At 37.2% G+C, this 18,441-nt stretch overlaps 1 protein-coding gene across 2 annotated transcripts in view; it reads left to right on the forward strand.

Annotated features, from left to right (window-relative positions):
* Window positions 1-3,908: 3,908 nt before the first annotated feature.
* The window catches only part of LOC121370902 (echinoderm microtubule-associated protein-like 6), a 42,830-nt gene continuing 28,297 nt past the window's right edge, over window positions 3,909-18,441 (forward strand). For both annotated transcript variants that reach the window (XM_041496435.1, XM_041496436.1), the window contains exons 1-15: window positions 3,909-4,156; window positions 6,713-6,872; window positions 7,950-8,048; window positions 8,666-8,920; window positions 9,693-9,828; window positions 10,578-10,779; window positions 11,342-11,479; window positions 11,862-12,118; window positions 12,738-12,950; window positions 13,458-13,625; window positions 14,483-14,699; window positions 15,145-15,331; window positions 15,915-16,020; window positions 17,714-17,807; window positions 18,177-18,277. In XM_041496435.1, the coding sequence (XP_041352369.1) occupies window positions 3,960-4,156; window positions 6,713-6,872; window positions 7,950-8,048; window positions 8,666-8,920; window positions 9,693-9,828; window positions 10,578-10,779; window positions 11,342-11,479; window positions 11,862-12,118; window positions 12,738-12,950; window positions 13,458-13,625; window positions 14,483-14,699; window positions 15,145-15,331; window positions 15,915-16,020; window positions 17,714-17,807; window positions 18,177-18,277 (2,530 nt within the window). In that variant the 5' untranslated portion in view covers window positions 3,909-3,959. The remainder of the gene's footprint in view (window positions 4,157-6,712; window positions 6,873-7,949; window positions 8,049-8,665; window positions 8,921-9,692; window positions 9,829-10,577; window positions 10,780-11,341; window positions 11,480-11,861; window positions 12,119-12,737; window positions 12,951-13,457; window positions 13,626-14,482; window positions 14,700-15,144; window positions 15,332-15,914; window positions 16,021-17,713; window positions 17,808-18,176; window positions 18,278-18,441) is intronic.

Below are 18,441 nucleotides of genomic sequence, written 5' to 3' on the forward strand. Positions count from 1 at the left end.
TCCAACCAGAGCTCCCACGACTGGTATATATGAATATGATGACCTAATAGAAAAGCGTAGCGGGTTTTCTCCAAAACTGTATGTCAGAACTACAAAATAAATTGACATCGAATAGCAGATGATGAATAAACCAATGTGCTCATGTGGTGTCTTTAAACAAAACAAACTTTAACTTTACCTTTGTATTTCAGATCTGCTGCTTCAATATATCGACTGCGTCGTATTGTCACTCGCCGAACTCGACTTGGTATCCCGCCACAATAACTGCTTTTGACAATTCGTCTGTATCCCTGGCTTACGGAAATACCTGCTACAATGCGCTTATTGGAGCTGTGAGATATGCATGGAGGGAATCGCCCTGTCCTTTCATGGGATGTGCAATCTATGACGCTGTCTCCACGTTACCTGGACCACCATTCATAAAATATCTGTTAGACGCCAAATCTAATGTTAAATGTCTTGGCTAAAACCACAACATCGGGAACATTTATAATACAGAAAAATATAGTATACATTGTCATGTCTTGTTTAGTTGTTTGTTTTTTAACCAAGCCTTATGTGCAAAATGACCTCGCAGCAAAAATAGCATTTGTTTTCACAGCAAAAATAACTATGCTCATTGGCGTTCTCGAATAGTGATGTTTGCCACAATTTAGATGTTGAGTGGGGTTTTTTTGTTTAGATGGAATTCTTCAGATTCTGGGTTTTTTTAATTGTATGTATAGATGTATGAATATCTATATATTGTATGTATGTCCCGCTTATGTGCATGACACAGTGGGCAAACCTGGCACAGGCTAGTATGTATTGATGTATGACTATCTATATTGTATGTATGTCGTATTTGACTATTACATACATAGATATTAAAACACTGGCGCAGGGGACAATTAAATCATTTCTGGCCTCACAAATTGTCTCATGCCGTTGCTGGGACTCGAACCCGTGGCACCGAATCGCTCGCAACTTGCAGACTTGCCACGATATGTTCTGGGCTATTCAAAAGGGATGCTGTTTAACTCAACCATATACATGGGGCCTACAAGCTACACGGTCGATCCCACTTATGTGCATGACACAGGGCAAACCTGGCACTGGCTAGTTTGTATTGCTGTATAAATATCTATATAGTGTATGTATGTCATATTTGACTATTGCATACATAGATATTAACGCACTGGCGCAGGGGATAATTAAATCATTTCTGGCCTCACAGATTGCCCCATGCTGTTGCTGGGACTCGAACCTGTGGCACCGAATCGCCCTCAACTTGCAGACTTGCCACGATACGTTCTGAGCTATCCATACATCCATAAAAAAGGATGCTGTTGAACTTATGTATGTATGAATGCATGCATGTATGTATGTATGCATGTATGTATGCATGTATGTATGCATGTATGTATGTGTATGTATGTATGTATGTATGTATGTATATGTATGTAATTGTATATATGATTGTATGTATGTATTGATTTATGAATATCTATACTCTTCAAAAGAAGAAACGCAAAGCCACATTGTCGTAACATTTGGAGAATTGATTTCATTATTGAATGGTGAGTCCGATAATTACCAAATGTTGCAGGATTGTTCACAATTCACTCTAGTCCATTGTGAGTAAGTGATAGGACACACCACCAAGGTCAAGGTCATCTGGAGTCAATACCGGGTGTGGCCTCCGCGTGTGTTGACAACTGCCTGGCACCGCCTGCCCATTGAAGCAACCAGAGTACGGATGACGTCCCGGGGGATGGTGGCCCACTCGGCCTGCAAGGCTGCTGCCAGCTCGGGCAGGGTCTGGGGCTGTGGTTGTCGCTGTCGGAGGCGTCGGTCCAACTCGTCCCATAGATGCTCAGTTGGGTTCAAATCCGGTGATATCGATGGCCAAGGAAGGACATTAATGTTGTTGTTCTGTAGGAAAAGCCGTTGTGAGACTGTGCTGTGTGAGAGCCTGGCGTTGTCATGTTGGATAAAACACTGCGTTGGCGTTCGGCCATAACTGGAACGATGTGTGGCCGGAGGATCTGGTCAATGTAGCCCTGTGCATTCAGGTTGCCCTGCACGTGGACCAGGTCAGTTCTGCCAGTGTGTGAGATGGCTGCCCACACCATGACACTACCCCCGCCGAATCTGTCCACTTCCTGCACGCAGTTTGCCGCATAAACGTTCACCACGACGCCTATACACGCGACATCTTCCATCATGACGTCGGAGCAGAAATCGGGACTCGTCACTGAACCACACCTGTCTCCATCGCAGTTGAGGCCATTGTCGATGAATCTGGCACCACTGCAGTTGCGGAGTCGACGGTGTATGTATGTTTAAGATGACACCTCGAACTGGACGTCTGGCACGAATTCCTACCTCACGTAGGCGGTTCCGTACGGTCTGGTCGGATATCCTGCGCAAACCTGTATTGCTGCGGCTGTGGAGGTGGCAGTAGTCAATCGTTCCCCGAAGGTGGCGTACCCGGATGTAGCGGTCCTGCCCGGGGGGGTAGTGACCCGTGGTCGACCGGATCATCACGTGTTGATCCATGTTGCTGGTAACGGTCCCACAGTCTGGAGATGGTGCTTGGGGACACATGGAATGCCCTGGCAACGGCCGTTCTGGATTCGCCTGCGTCTAGTCGGCCGATGGCATTGTTTCTCTGCGGTTCACTGAGACGTGGCATGTCCTGGATTGTCAACTGTCGGCCAGATACAGAGGCCAGGCAAGCGAACACCCTGCACTTTTATACTGTCGGTGTTCATGTTGCACGTGCAGACAACGCACGTGCAGTGGTGACATGGTTTGCACGTGGCTGCGTTTTTGCGAATATTCACATTTTGGAACTTTATTGTACAGTAGCTGCGTTTTATCGAATGTAACCGTGGGAATGTGTTTGGGACATGCAATGACCTTATATTCACAAAGCATGAACCGGTAGGAAACATAAAATCGGAGTTATAACCCATTTGTACCCTTTTGCGTTTCTTTTTTTGAAGAGTATATATATTGTATGTATGTCGGTTTTGACTATTACATACATAGATATTAACGCACTGGCGCAGGGGGACTCGAACCTGTGGCACCGAATCGCTCGCAACTTGCAGACTTGCCATGATACGTTCTGAGCTATTGAGTCATCTTTAAAAAGATGCTCTTTAACTCAACCATATGCACGGGGCCCACAAGCTACGCGGCCTATCCCGCTTACTTATATGAAACGGTCAGTAAACCTGGCACTGGCTAGTATGTGCTGATGTATGAATATCTATATAGTGTATGTATGTCGTATTTGACTATTACACACATAGATATTAACGCATTGGCGCAGGGGATAATGAAATCCTTTCTGGCCTCACAGATTGCCCCATGCCGTTGCTGGGACTCGAACCTGTGGCACCGAATCGCTCGCAACTTGCAGACTTGCCATGATACGTTCTGAGCTATTGAGTCATCTTTAAAAAGATGCTCTTTAACTCAACCATATGCACGGGGCCCACAAGCTACGCGGTCGATCCCGCTTACTTATATGAAACTGTGAGTAAACCTGGCACTGGCTAGTATGTGGTGATGTATGAATATCTATATAGTGTATGTATGTCGTATTTGACTATTACACACATAGATATTAACGCATTGGCGCAGGGGATAATGAAATCCTTTCTGGCCTCAAAAATTGTCCCATGCCCTTGTTAGGACTCTAACCTGTGGCACCGAATCGCCCTCACCTTTGATATAGTCGTGGTGCACAACCGGCCCATTGATAGGGATCCACCCTAGACTGCTGGGCTACCTCCTACCTCTACTAAATTTTAATCCGTAACCGGCCGAGGAGTTCCAAGCGGAACAGGTACGCGGAAGTAACAAAGTTTTTCCGGTCTTGCGCGGACCTCAAATGTTTGTTGTGGCGGCAGAAATGTCTAGTTGAAACACGTTACGACAGACAAGTCTTGCAACCTTTTCCGATCATGGCTGACAAGACAGCACCCACATCTCAGCTCCGACTGGAATGGGTGTACGGTTACAGGGGTCACCAGTGTCGCAACAATTTATTTTACACTGCAAGCAAAGATATTGTTTATTTTGTAGCCGGTGTTGGTATTGTTTACAACTTGAGAGAAAACAAACAGAGGTTTTTCCTTGGCCATGACGACGATATTGTCAGGTATGCAGAAATGAAAATCACTTGTTAATTACGAGCAAACCTTTATAACAATAGAATTCCTTTGCTAATAATTATGTCAGTAACATATTTTACAGATAAATAGATCCATATTCGGTATCTTAAATTTGCATAATCAGCGACCTGTTTAAACAGGACACTTTTTGGTTATCTTAGAAAATATATTTTTAGCTGTTGTTTTTCATGTGCTCCCACCCTTCACTCCCTTGCATATGTTAATTTTGACAGTCACAGTAATATCTTACATCCTCTTTTTTGCATTTGCACGATGCTTTCAAAGCCAGTTAAAACATGGCACTCAATCTAATATTTGTGGGTGCCTTATTTTCATAGGTACCATATTCAATTATGAAATATGCAACTCTGACCAAGTGTGCAGTTTGGTATGTACAGTTCTGAAAGGTGGAACCTGATTATAAACAGTGCTGATAACTCATTTTATGAATGATTGGCAAATTTTATTTTAATTTGGCAAAAACAATTTGTGTAATAATTGATATTTTGTTGGAAAATAGCTATGTGTTTTGCATTTTTGAGATAATTTGGAGAAATTTTCTGATCACCCAGAGCTAGCCCTGACTTTGATGTAATATAATTACCGTATAAGATAAAGATTGAACTGACATGTGTCTGCAGACTGACTATGCTGTATATGATAAATTGTTATTCCATTACAACCCCTTTTTTGTTATCATGCACATGTCATTCATGTGTTAACTGTCACGTAATTTTCAGTCCGCGAATACTGCCACTGGTATAAATGAATCTTACAGCATATTGGCAAACAAAACAAAGAACAAACTTATGTTGCAACAGGTTAATGGTAAATTTGCTGTGGAAAATGCTGTGGACACTTGGTGGTATCATGGTTAAGCCATTGGACATAAGGCTGGTAGGTTTAAACTCTCCGGCCTCTCAGGATTAAAATTTTGTGTACCAGTAATGCATAATTATAGGTTATACAAAAATAAATATAAGTAACCCATTTTCTTTTTGCATGACCCATTTTGTCCATGTAAATAATATACGTAACATTCTAAATTTAATATGCTAATGAAAGTAGGTTGCATGTGCAAGTTTAGATAAAGTTTGCATGATCGATGAGCAAACAAAGCAATTGTCTCTCAATTTTCAGAGTCCTAACTCTGAGAAAAACACTGAATATGATAATCTCAAGATCTCCCAAATCTTATTACAGCCAGAATTTCTTACAAGTCTTTTTCCTTGATCATCTAACATGTACAGGGATTTATTGTGGTAAAAAACAAACAAATTAGAGGTGATGTGATTTGCTAAAGTGATGTCAGGAAACGAGATCTTCAGAGGAGATCTGAATGAACTAATGATGGATATATACTATAGACAATAACTTACAAGTTAAGAGGAATTACGGATTATCTGTCCGGAGTGAAATTAATGTTGTCAGTCAAGAGCTTTAGTGAGTGACTGACAACATTAATTTCATGAGGGACAGATAATCTGTAATTCCGAGTATTGAGTGGGTTATTGTATTTATTACCCATAGTGTAATTTACACTGTAAATAGGTTAGAAACTTAAACTTTAAACTTCTTACATGACACAAATTATATAATATACAAGACGTGAAAGTCTGAGTAAACTGATGACGTCACAAAAGAAAAGCAATTACGTCAAAAGTTATCTTTAGGTACACAAATCAAATGTAAGCAAGAGAGGTCACATTCGTGATGAACTGATGTTTCTAGTGGGAAGTGAATGAACTACAAAGAAATTAGTTTTATTTGAAATTTATTTATCTAAACATTCACTGTTGTTTGTAAAATCTCATCAACGAGAGACTTAGACAGTCAAGGAAACTGATGACGTCACCAAACTAACGTCCCTAGAGAAAGATAGAAAATATATTCACCCACATCTCACTGCCCATATGGGTAATAAATATATATATAGACTACTACACTCATTTTAGCCAGATATAATTTTTATGAAACAAGTGAGCTTTCTATGTTAGCATCTGACCTGTTTCGTTCAGTCAGATACCATGGGAAGTTCCTGAGTTTCTTTAAATAAAATTATCTCTAACGAAAATGAATATGGTACTTTATTTATTACCCACCATCAAATAATGTAAAATTTGACCATTACTTTACTGACATTACTCAGCGAGACATGCGAATGCACACAGCTAAGACCAGCAAAGATGACATCAATTACCGAAATGACATCATTCTGCTACTAATATGCACCACTAGGTGTGTACGAAATTTGTACGACACAACCAGATGTTCACCAGGTGGGTAATAAATGCCAGCCAAAATGGAATGTGGTTTTCAAGTTAGCCTTTTTGGTGATTGTTGATGACTACTAAGTATCTATCTGTATTTAATATCAAATTGTACACTAGGCACAAATAGCCTTCAGTTTTAATTCTGCTTTCAAATAGACATTAAGTAAGTGCTAAGTTTGTTGTTTATTTTTCCCATGACTTCTTTGGGTGACTGTTTTCAACAGTGCTCAGTGTTAACACTTTATATGACGTTCTCTGATTATTTTTCAGTTTAACTTTACACCCAGACAGAACTCTGGTTGCGACTGGTCAGATTGGTAAAGCTCCTTACATCTGTGTCTGGGATTCTGTAACCAACAGCACAGCCTCCATTCTTAAAGATGGTCACGAGAATGGTGTCGGGGCTCTCGGCTTTGACAAAGACGGCCATGTAAGAACATCTGTTGGTTACTTTGTATGCATTTAAAGGTTCACAGTATAATAAAATTGTTAACTGCCAGTTTTACAGTATAGATCTCTTTTACTGTATAAAGTACTTTTTATTCCCAATGAGTAAAATTTGTTATTCCTACTTTCGCTTTCATGTAATAGTGCAAAGCACTTTACAAGTTATCTATGCTGAAGATTATATTTTGCCATAAAGCTATTTTAATCATTAATGCAGAATTTTCTAAAAAAAAAAGAAAAGATAAAATTAAAATAGCCTTTGCTGAAAATGAAACCATACTGATATTTGGCAAAACTTTTTTTGTCTGGTTTTAAATAGAGAATACTACATCAGTGTCTGTTAGATTCCATTTATCTTACAACAAGTTATACATTTTTAAACTGCATTGTAAATTAAATGGCATCTAACGGACACAAATGTAGTATCCTGAAAAAACAGTTTTAAAATAAATTTAAATGCTGGATGGTATGACATTGGTGACCTGGTCATCACCTAGGAGTAGCTAGTCATATGTCTTTAAAATGTTATTGCACATATATATGTTAACAAGAATAACAAATGATGTTCTCACCAATGGGTTTTTAAGAACTTTACTTTATTATAAAGTTAACCTTTAAAAAAAATAGTTGACAACATGTATTAGTTGCACTCATTCAAACTCTTTGCTGTTTACTACATTACAGAAGTTGAAATAATATACAAATAACGTGTACAGACTTGATTCACTTGTAGGTGAAATTATAATTTAAAAAAACAACAATAAACGTGATGATTATTTTACAATAAATAGTCAATTTTAATTAGTAATACCGGTAGATTATTTACAGTTTTTCACATTATACGATGTAAAATCATACTTAGTATCATGTAATGAATTTTGAACATATCTGAATTGTACAAATAAGGATGTATGATGCAGTTTTTTGGGGTTTTTTTTAATTTTTAAATTTTGCTTTATGTTCTGCATATTTAAATTACATATATCTTAAATTTTATATATATATCTATATATATATATATTATTATTTATTTATTTATTTATTTATTTATTTATTTCAGAGATTGGTTTCTGTTGGAATGGACCAGCATTCCACTATCAATGTGTGGGATTGGAGGAAAGGCAAAATCATCTCAACTGTGCGAGGGCATTCTGACAAGGTAGTTTACTTCCAAATAGCAAAATATTTCCTAACAAATTATAACTTACAGTTGCTCGTTAAATTACATCAACTATTTGTTGATGGGGTTTTTTTGTGTGTTTTTTTTAAGATATAGTAAACATATTTAGACTACTGCTGGTGAAGCCTATATAAGTGCTTTGTACTTTGAATACACTACCTGCATAAGCATTACTTAAGAAATAATAGACATAAAGTGATGTTTTCAGTAGCTATAATACTACAGGCCTGTGTAGGTTGTATCACTGAATAGACAATTATTGAAATTTTAAAATTACAATAACCCATTTTAATCAAAATAATAGTTTGTTTGATTTTAAACTAGTTTAATAATTTAGTGATTATATCTTGAATACTACAGTAATATGTATGTGTATATATATTAAAGAAACTAGTAACTGCTTCAGTAGTAACAATACGTACAGCTGAATTACTTACAGTATAACCCTTAATTTAGACCATGTTACATCTTTATTCAAACAAAAGAATGTTCAATATTTTAAGATCCATTTGTTGGCTGTATGTAGTAAATTAAACTAAAATATAATTTTTTTTATTGATAATGTTTTTTATATATACAAAACCATTTTCTTTCAGGTATTTGATGTACAGTTCAACCCATTCCTGCCTAATACCATTGTCTCCTGTGGGGTTAAGCACATCAAGTTTTGGTCTTTGTGTGGGAATGCTCTCACCCCTCGAAAGGGTGTGTTTGGAAGTGCTGGAGAAATACAGACCATTCTGTGTTTGGCATTTGGGCCTGATGACCTGACGTATAGCGGCACCCTTGGTGGTGACATCTATATCTGGAAGGGAAGCAACTTGGATCGTGTTATTTCAGGCGCTCACAAGGTAGACAGCTTTGTTAATCATTTTATCAAACACTGGAATATTCATAATTTATTCAAGCTTAACGCATCAACGCTAGAGACTGTATTTTGGTGATCTATGACCTGTATCAAATTTGTAATAAATATACAAGGCTTGGTTGTGTATTGCAATCAATATATAGAGGATACTCCCCGAGTGTCTTGTGATATCATAATTTATCAGCACAAGTTGATAAAAGTATGAAAACCGAGGCTTGCCGAGGATTTGTATACTTTTATCAACAAGTGCTGATAAATTATGATATCACAAGACACGAGGGGGGTATTCTTTTTATCATCCATTATCATTCTTTTCATTGCGACAGTTGTAAACAACGTCAGTAATGTGGGTTGAATGTCACTATATTTGGCAGCGGTAGACTCGTTAACTGGTAGTGGCGTGACGTCACTAATGATAGGTTTAGCGCTGAAACAAACACAGTGACATAACAAACTATTGTCTTGTGATTAAAATTTGACCAATCAAGATTATAAGAAGCGATATCTCCTGCGGTAACTATCGCAGGAGATATCACAAATTATAGTGCCAGCGATATCGCCTACAAAAACCTTTAATGGATGATAAAATGCAGTATCACTAACATGGTAGCCATGTGTTATTCGTTCCATGGGAAAGAGCATATAATGTGTCTTTCTTCTAATGGCTGCATAATTTGCTCAATTTAACAATCCTGCATAGTTAATTATGTTTCATCCCTCTTTTTGATATGAATGTTTTTAAATTCTGTTTGCAGGGCCCTGTCTATTCTCTTCATATGAGTGACGATGGATATGCTAGTGGAGGCAAAGACAGCTGTGTTAAAATGTGGGATGCAGATTTCAAGCCGGTTGTTTCAGTGAACCTTGCAAATGCTCCTGATGGATATAAAGGTAAAGGAGGGCTTGTCGGGAACTATTTCTGGTGTATATGTCATTCACAAGGAAATATTTGTGAATAAATAGGATTTTCATATTTATCTGATGACTTTTTCAGTGGTGTCTTGTAGTGTTTTTAAATTTTAAAATTTTAATGATTTTAGTTGTTTTCTGCAGATTTGTGTCACTTGTAACATATTTAATCTCATTACATGGGCAGGTGGTCAGTTGCTTGGAAAAGTCCTGGTCCATGAACCAGTGATTTAATATGAACGTTAAGTCAAGAATAGCTGATGGTACAAAGACAAACATTATGATTTCATTGGTTGCTATACATTCAGCTATTTTTGTTTGCACGGCGATCGTATTGTGTGACATTGCTTTTAGTTAGAATACTTGGGATATATTAATGCAGGGGATGCCTTTGTTCAAATTCATTAAAATTTCTTAAAACATTAGTTTGAAGATCATATAATACATCACTTAACTATCATTAAATTGGACAGTAAGTAACTTGAATTATATAAATAGGTTATTTTTGGTCACTGGCATCTCCTATTGCACACTAACATATATCAGTGAACCAAATGACAATTTCAAGCTAGATGTTAAATTATATGTTGCTAAGAAGTTTCTGAATCCAGACTGTTGGTTATACATTGATTTAGAACAATATGATATTTAAAAAAAAAAAAAAAGTCTTGAAAGCAAAATATGGTTTCAAAAGACACAACTGTTTTAAACCCAGTAACTTTTGTTTTCAGGTTTAAGTATTAGAAGTGTCTGTTGGCGTGGCGACCGTTGTTTGGCGGGCACCCAGGATAGTGAAATATTTGAGATTGTTGTGAAGGACAGAGATAAGCCTCAGTGTCTGGTTCAGGGTCATGCTGAGGGAGAGTTGTGGGCCTTGGCAGTTCATCCAAGGAAGCCCATGTTTGCTACTGGCAGTGATGACCAGACATTAAGGTTGGTACATGAATGTTGATAAATAAATATAATTGAATATATCCTAAAGAAAGCTGGAAATCAGGAAAGGAATTATTTTTTTAATAAAGAAAACAGAAACATTTAGTTGCACTGATAGAAATAGAAAACAATCCAGTGTGTCCATTGAATGGAATTAATTCTAAGCCCAATCGCATATTTGGACTAAGTAAATAAAGTTATTCAACACAGAAATGATTTAAATCCTCATGAGGATAGAATTTCATCAGGTTTTAAATATTATTTTGTGACCATTTATTTAACATAAAAAGTATAGATGTTTTATTTTAGATTGAATTTGACAATGGAGTTTGTTTTTTTGTTTTTTTATCCATTTGTATATGAATTTATCTATCAAGCATCTGAAAATTATGAGAACGAGCATTTTGTTCACACAAATCTATTTTTGCGTAACCTATGAACACAATATTTAGGGCACCATTAACATGTGCATTACGGGTTACGCAAAAATGAAATGGGTTACCTCAGTGGGTTATGCAAATTTTCAATTCTAAGAGGCATGACTATTATGTTTTTTCCACAGATTGTGGAATATGGGCAACTATGACCTGCTGTCAAAGACTACGCTTGAACACAAGATCCGTTCATGTGCATTTGACAACGATGGGCAGCATATTGCTGCAGGGTTCACCGACGGTTCCTTCATGGTGCTCCGATCAAGGTTAGACGTAGTGTGCTTTTGTTTTATTATGTACTGGTTCCATTATCAAACACATCACTGTTACTCCAGCATGCTTCATTCCTCTACACTTTTGTTTCCTCTTGTGTGATTTTTAAAGCAAAATGAAAGTAATTTTTCATCACCCATTTAAAAGGGCATTGGAAAGGGCTGTTTATAAAAGTAAAAAACATTGCCTTTACATCCTTTGTTACTCGGAGGTCATGATAAGTATTCATGTAAAGAAAAAACAATTAAAACTTTCTACTTATCCTTTTCTTTTAGTACTTAATGTTGTTCTGGGTTGTTTTGTTTTTTTGTTTGTTTTTTTATATTCTTATTGGTGGCAGTACCTTGTTATGTCAAATGTTATTGTTATATTCAGGGATTTGACTGAGGTTGTCCACATCAAGGACAGAAAGGAGGTGATTCATGAGATGAAGTTTTCCCCTTGTGGTCATTTTCTGGCTGTTGCGTCCAATGACAATTTTGTTGACATCTACTCCACTGAGCAGCGATACAAGCGGGTGGGCACCTGCAGTGGTAGTTCGAGTTTCATCACCCACATTGACTGGTCGGATGACAGCAAACACCTGCAGACAAACAGTGGGGCCGCAGAGAGGCTCATCTTCAAAATGCCTAGTAAGACCATATATTGCAATTCAGTAATGGAGTCTGCATAATTAATTTTCATTCTTACAGTTTAGTGTCCAGATTTCACAATATGTAATATAAAAATGTATTTCTACAATTGTCAGTTTTGTAATTTTGTTTTGTTAAGTTTTTTGGTCTCACGTCAACAAAGGTGCAAAGCAAGGTATAGTGTTATGCTTCTGAAGGCAATAGTGTCAATTTGTGCAATTTGTCTCATGTTCTAGATCATAAAACGACATTTGAATGTGCATTTTGATACATTTATATTAAAAAACACAATATTAATTCATTTAAATTTGTATAATACTTCTTTTTTTTCATATTATATTTTTACATCAGTTTTATTTATGCTAAATGAGTATAATTCAGCATAATTAATTTCAATATAATAGCTTTCTTCTTTTTTTTTCTTTTTTTTGTTATGACTTTTTGTTTTGTTGTGCCATTTTGTTAACATTTGTTTAGAATATTAGCTGTTGTACTCTTTTATAATAAATTTAATATGATGGTAAATCCACCTTGTAATATAGTAATGTATTAATCTTGAGATGCATAATTTTGTTATATTCTTTTGTAATCATTTTAATCCACTAATTTTATACATTAGCTGGTAAGCAAGCCACGAACAAGGAGGAAATAGCCAGCATTCACTGGGCAACCTTCACTGGGGTGTTGGGACCCGAGGTGAACGGCATCTGGGAGAAATACACAGACACAAATGATGTGAACGCAGTTGATGCAAATTTCACGGCTCAAGTTGTAGCTACAGCAGATGATTTTGGTCTCGTCAAACTCTTCAGGTTTCCCTGTCTGAAAAAAGGTACAGTACAAATTTGAAGGCTTGATATTAATTTGTACAAACGTGGTTTCTATTTTGTTAAATGGTTTATTAATGATCATGATAAAAAGTTAATAAATGTAGCATGTCAGAGTTATAAAGAGTGTGACTGTTTAAACAAGCCAGAAAATATAGTTGCTGTTGGTGCCAAATATTTTTTTAACTTTACAAATTGCCGAAACCCACAGTTATTTCAAACAAAATATCAATCATCACTTGATATTATTTTGCCAAATTAAAATATCATTTGCCAATAATTGGTTTTGAAATTCACAGTTAGTGAGAGGCAGAGCTACCCCTGTCACCAGTTTTGCAAATGTTTGAAATTATTATTTTAAAAATAATATGCAATAAAATGTTAAACAAGTTTATTCTTGAAATAGCACTTTAGGAGATAAATATATTTGAAAGAAATGTATTTTGGATTTTACAAGTGCAAGTTAGATTGTGGATTTTATTTGATATTAAATATGTTCATTTTTGTTCTAGGAGCTAAGTTCAGAAAGTACGTTGGCCACTCTGCTCATGTGACGAACGTGCGGTTCGCGGCAGACAAACATCGGGTTATATCTACAGGTGGAGCTGACCATTCAGTCTTCCAGTGGAGGTTCCTGCCAGAAGGAACCACTGAAGATGATTTGCCTGAAGCCATCAATGGTAAAATTAGCCTTTCTTCTCAAAATCACAGATAGTTCACAAAATCATTACTGAAAACAGTTTGGCCTTAAAAGGTGTGCACATTATTGTTTCAGACATTTGAATAGTAACTGGAATACTGTTAATAATTATATAAAATATTTGAATTAGAAGAAGTTTTACAGTTAACAATGGACAATGGATTTTTCTTTTTTTTATTCACTTGTGTATGAATTTTTCTATTATGTTTTTTTTCTCAGGTTGTGGAATATGAACAACTACGACCTGTCGTTTTGATCGTGTTACTTTATAACTTGAATGAGCATATGAGTTATCTTTGAAGTATGACAGACAAATTTCTGTAGCATTTTTACTTTGAAAATCATATTTTTGGGGTTTTTTGAAGCATAAACTTTGAATCTAATGGTGTTTCTGGCAGTCATTGTTTTCCACCAGTGAACCAGAACTCACTAACATAGTATGGCAGTCTTATAGCCATGTGTTTGGGTAATGATAAACACTGGTATTACTGTTTTCAGCCTGGGGTGGAATGTGGTACAGCCCTCGTTCGATGTGTGCGGTTGGTGTGGGATCGATCCCTGTCAGTGGGCCCATTGGGCTATTTCTCGTTTCAGCCAGTGCACCACGACTGGTATATCAGAGGCTGTGGTGTGTACTACCCTGTCTGTGGGATGGTGCATATAAAAGATCCCTTGCTGCTAATTGAAAAGAGTAGCCTGTAAAGTGGCGACAGCGGGTTTCAAATCTCAATATCTGTGTGGTCCTTAACCATATGTCTGACGCCATATAACCATAAATAAAATGTGTTGAGTGCATCGTTAAATAAACCATTTCTTTCTTTCTTTCTTTGTTTACAGCCTATGTGGACTCTAACAGTGAGGACAGTGACTCAGACATGTCTGATATCGGTGAGCTCGATTCTGATCTGGAGAGAGAGAAGCAGGTTCGCTATGACCGTGTCCTGTACAAGGAAGACACGGCCAACTTCAAAAAGCTGATGCGGCAGGATATGAAACCAGGAGTGAAGAGGAAACGAGGACCAACAAACAGCTTGAAACTGGAATACGTTCATGGGTAGGTGCCATATTTAGTCAGTGAACTTTAAACCTATGTGGGCTTAATAAAAAAAGAAAAAAAGAAAAATCTTTATTTTTTTACAGGATTGCATGTTTTACTTTTCATTTTGGTGATTTAAGGACATACAAATAAGTTTATACATTCTGTTTGCCTGAAACTAAGTTGCAAAACGTCAGAAATAGGTACTATTTTTCCTATTATGTCTACATTACATATTATATTTAATGTTGTTTTCATACATATAAGAGCAATTTCACTTGTCACTTGCAGATACATTTCATAACTGTAACAAATATGAGACGTATTGCACTATATTTTGTATGTTTTTAAATATGATGCACTATTTCATTAGTTTATATATTTTGGGGAGGGTTTACAGTTGGTGTTGTTTCTCAATATGTTTTCAATCAGGCCACATTTTAACTGTGTTTCTGTTTTACAGGTACCGTGGCTATGACTGTCGTAACAACTTGTTCTACACCCAGAATGGTGAGATTGTGTACCACGTGGCTGCTGTAGGTATTGTGTACAACAAGGAGAAAAACCAACAGCGATTCTACCTGGAGCACACAGATGATATCCTGTGTCTTTGTATCCACCCAATCAAAGACCTCATTGCCACGGGACAGGTGAGATCATTCTAGCCACCATTTATGTTTTAATGGCTACTCTGAGCACAACATAATCGTTGTTTTAAAATGTCAACACAAATTCATTAGTTTTTATTAGTCAAGCAAAGTGTTAAGTGTAGAATTTACTAAGCATAACATTTACTTCATGACTGACTGTTAGGCAAACAGTTTTGGTCTTAATGAATAACGGATTTAAAAACAAAACAACTTAAGCTATCTTTAGCCAGTGCAAAGTAATCATGTGGTTGTCAAATAAGCCTTGTGGAAATTTATCTGCCAGCATCGACTTTCACTTAGATTTGGCACATGGCAGATGAAATTCTGCATTAATGAGTATTCTTTGGAAATGTTTAAAATTGTAGTCTTAATAAATTATGTCATATCAAATTTATTTATGTTTTATACATTTTCTAGGAAGTTTACTAATTATAATTGCAATTGGAGTGCATTTGCATAACAAATTTCAGTTGGGTGTGTTGGTAAAGTAGTAGTTTATTATTCAGGTAATGTATAACTTTGAATGAGTGCAGAAATATATGTGTTGTTGGCAAATACCTTAAGTTGTTGTTGACTAATGCAGGTTGGAAGGGATCCATCAATTCATATCTGGGATGCTGAGACGTTGAAAACAGGGGCCATTTTAAAAGGTCATCATCAGCGAGGGATATGTGCCCTGGATTTTTCAGGTCAGTTAACACTCTGATCCAGTGCTTAAGACATTGGACTCTCAACTTGAAGATAGTTGTTCAGTTTCTGTCAACAGCTGGTGCTGACTATCAATTGTTTTTCTTGACAACTTAATACTTAGTATTTAAAACTATACTGACACACAATGAAAACACAAAACAGATATTTTTTAATATTGTGTTGTGATTAATGAAAAATATATTTATTGGACTTAAAATAACAATTTATGAGAGGAAGCCATTGATTGGTACTTTTGTCTGGGTTTTAATCCTGGTTTTGTTCTCGTTACACATACAATAGCAGAAACACACAAAATGGTGTGAAATGCGTTCACTACATGCTCAATCATGCTGCATGCAATGCACGTGAAATGCCAGTATGTGGACACATAAAAGTCATGTATCGGTGTCATATTCCTCGTCACATTAAGAATGCCACGACTTGGAGAAGAACAAAGGGAGCGAGTGTTGGGCATGGTTCAAGGGGGGACTTCGCAAGGCCAAGTTGGTAGGACCTTCAGAGTCCATCCATCAACTATTGGACGACTTGTTGAACGTCTTCAACAGACCGGGAGTGTCCGTGATTGACCTCGACCTGGTCAACATCCCGTTACGACCGCACGCCAAGATCGGCAGATTCGACGACACCACCACCGTGACCGGTTCAGAACTGCGACAATGACAGCAAGCAACACGATAGGATGTCATGGAAGTCATATCCATCCGATGACGGTCATCCGTCAACTTAGAACGGCTGGACTCAGATGCAGACTCCTGTACAACAGTAACATCATGACACCGCGACATCGTGCTGCGAGACTACAGTTTGCTTTCCAGAATGGTAATCATACACCAGCCTTTTACCGGAGCATTGTTTTCTCAGATGAGTCCCATTTCTCTGTCTCCTTTGCCGATGGAAGAGCACGTGTGTACAGGATGTGTGAGGGAACATGATCGGTTTGGCGGCGGTTGTCTGATGGTATGGGGGGCAATCATCTGTGATTTCAGGAGTGATCTCACCATTGTCCACAATACCCTTACAGCCCAGCGGTATGTTGACATTATTCTAAGACTTTTGCGCCGTCACCGAAGACCAGGAGGTCCCCTTTTGTTTCAACAAAACAATGCCCGTCCACATACTGCAAGAATTACCCAGGCATTCCTGCAACAAGCCAGTATCACCGTTATGAACTGGCCTGCCATTTCTCCGGATTTGAACCCAATTGAACACGTGTGGGATGAGTTAGGACGTCGTGTACGTCACCGCCAGCCACCACCGCGTAACGTCGCTGAGCTTGCACAGGCGTTGCAGGAGGAGTGGAGGAACATTCCTGTGGCTTATTTGAGATGTTTGTGCCAATCCTTTTCCCGTCGTCTTCACGCATGCTCACGGGCCAATGGTGGACACACCAGATACTGACCTTGATATGGGGGGTTGAACTTTTCGATTACGAATGCAACTCGATTACTGATGATAACTGGCCATGTTTCCATGTGAATGTATCTCATGAATACCAGTCATTAATGTCATATTACATTATCCATCAATTCATTAATAGTTTGTCGTTATTTGCAATGAAAAGGTGTTTTTGCATTTTCATTGTGTCAGTATATATGTTTAATTTCTTACATCTCTATTTCTACTTGTGGTGTTAGGATAGTGTTTGTAATCCACTTTAACCATGATTTTCAGTTGATGGGAAGAAGCTGGTGTCTGTTGGCTTGGATGACAACCACAGTGTAGTTGTGTGGGACTGGAAGAAGGGTGAAAAACTTGCATCCACCAGGTGAGTGAAGACACACTTATTTTGTTTGAACACAATTACTTCATAATTATAAGAATATGAGAGTTAAAAAAAAAAAAATTATAATTTACTTGAATAGCACTATTTCTCATGTCCACTTGTCTTAAACAATATTACTATCATAACATATTATTTGTATTCTTATATAGTGTGTATCCTATAACATTAATGTAAGGTAGTGATACCAGGGCCCGCAACCCTGGCATTACTATATTTCTTTTCTAGGGATAATAAACTTCGAAAAAAAACCAGTATTACACATGCTGTTCACTACATATTTTTTATAGGATAAAACGTAATGATAATATACCATCCAGAAATTCATGTCTTGTGTGTTGCTTATTATTTCAGGGGTCATAAGGACAAAATCTTTGTGGCAAAGTGGAATCCCTTTGATAACAACAAACTGGTAACCGTTGGAGTGAAACATATCAAGTTCTGGAGCCAAGCAGGTGAGTACATTTAAGAGTAATTTGATGTGCCTACTTTGGATCGGTTTCCATTCAGTTAGTCATTCCTTGTTTACAGACATAAACTATTTTTTACTTAGTTTTTATTTGATAGGTTTTTTAAATGGTATAAAAAAAAATTGGGGTTAATTTGTACATTATGAGAA

The sequence above is a fragment of the Gigantopelta aegis genome, chromosome 4, assembly GCF_016097555.1.
Source record: "Gigantopelta aegis isolate Gae_Host chromosome 4, Gae_host_genome, whole genome shotgun sequence".
Classification (NCBI taxonomy): domain Eukaryota; kingdom Metazoa; phylum Mollusca; class Gastropoda; order Neomphalida; family Peltospiridae; genus Gigantopelta; species Gigantopelta aegis.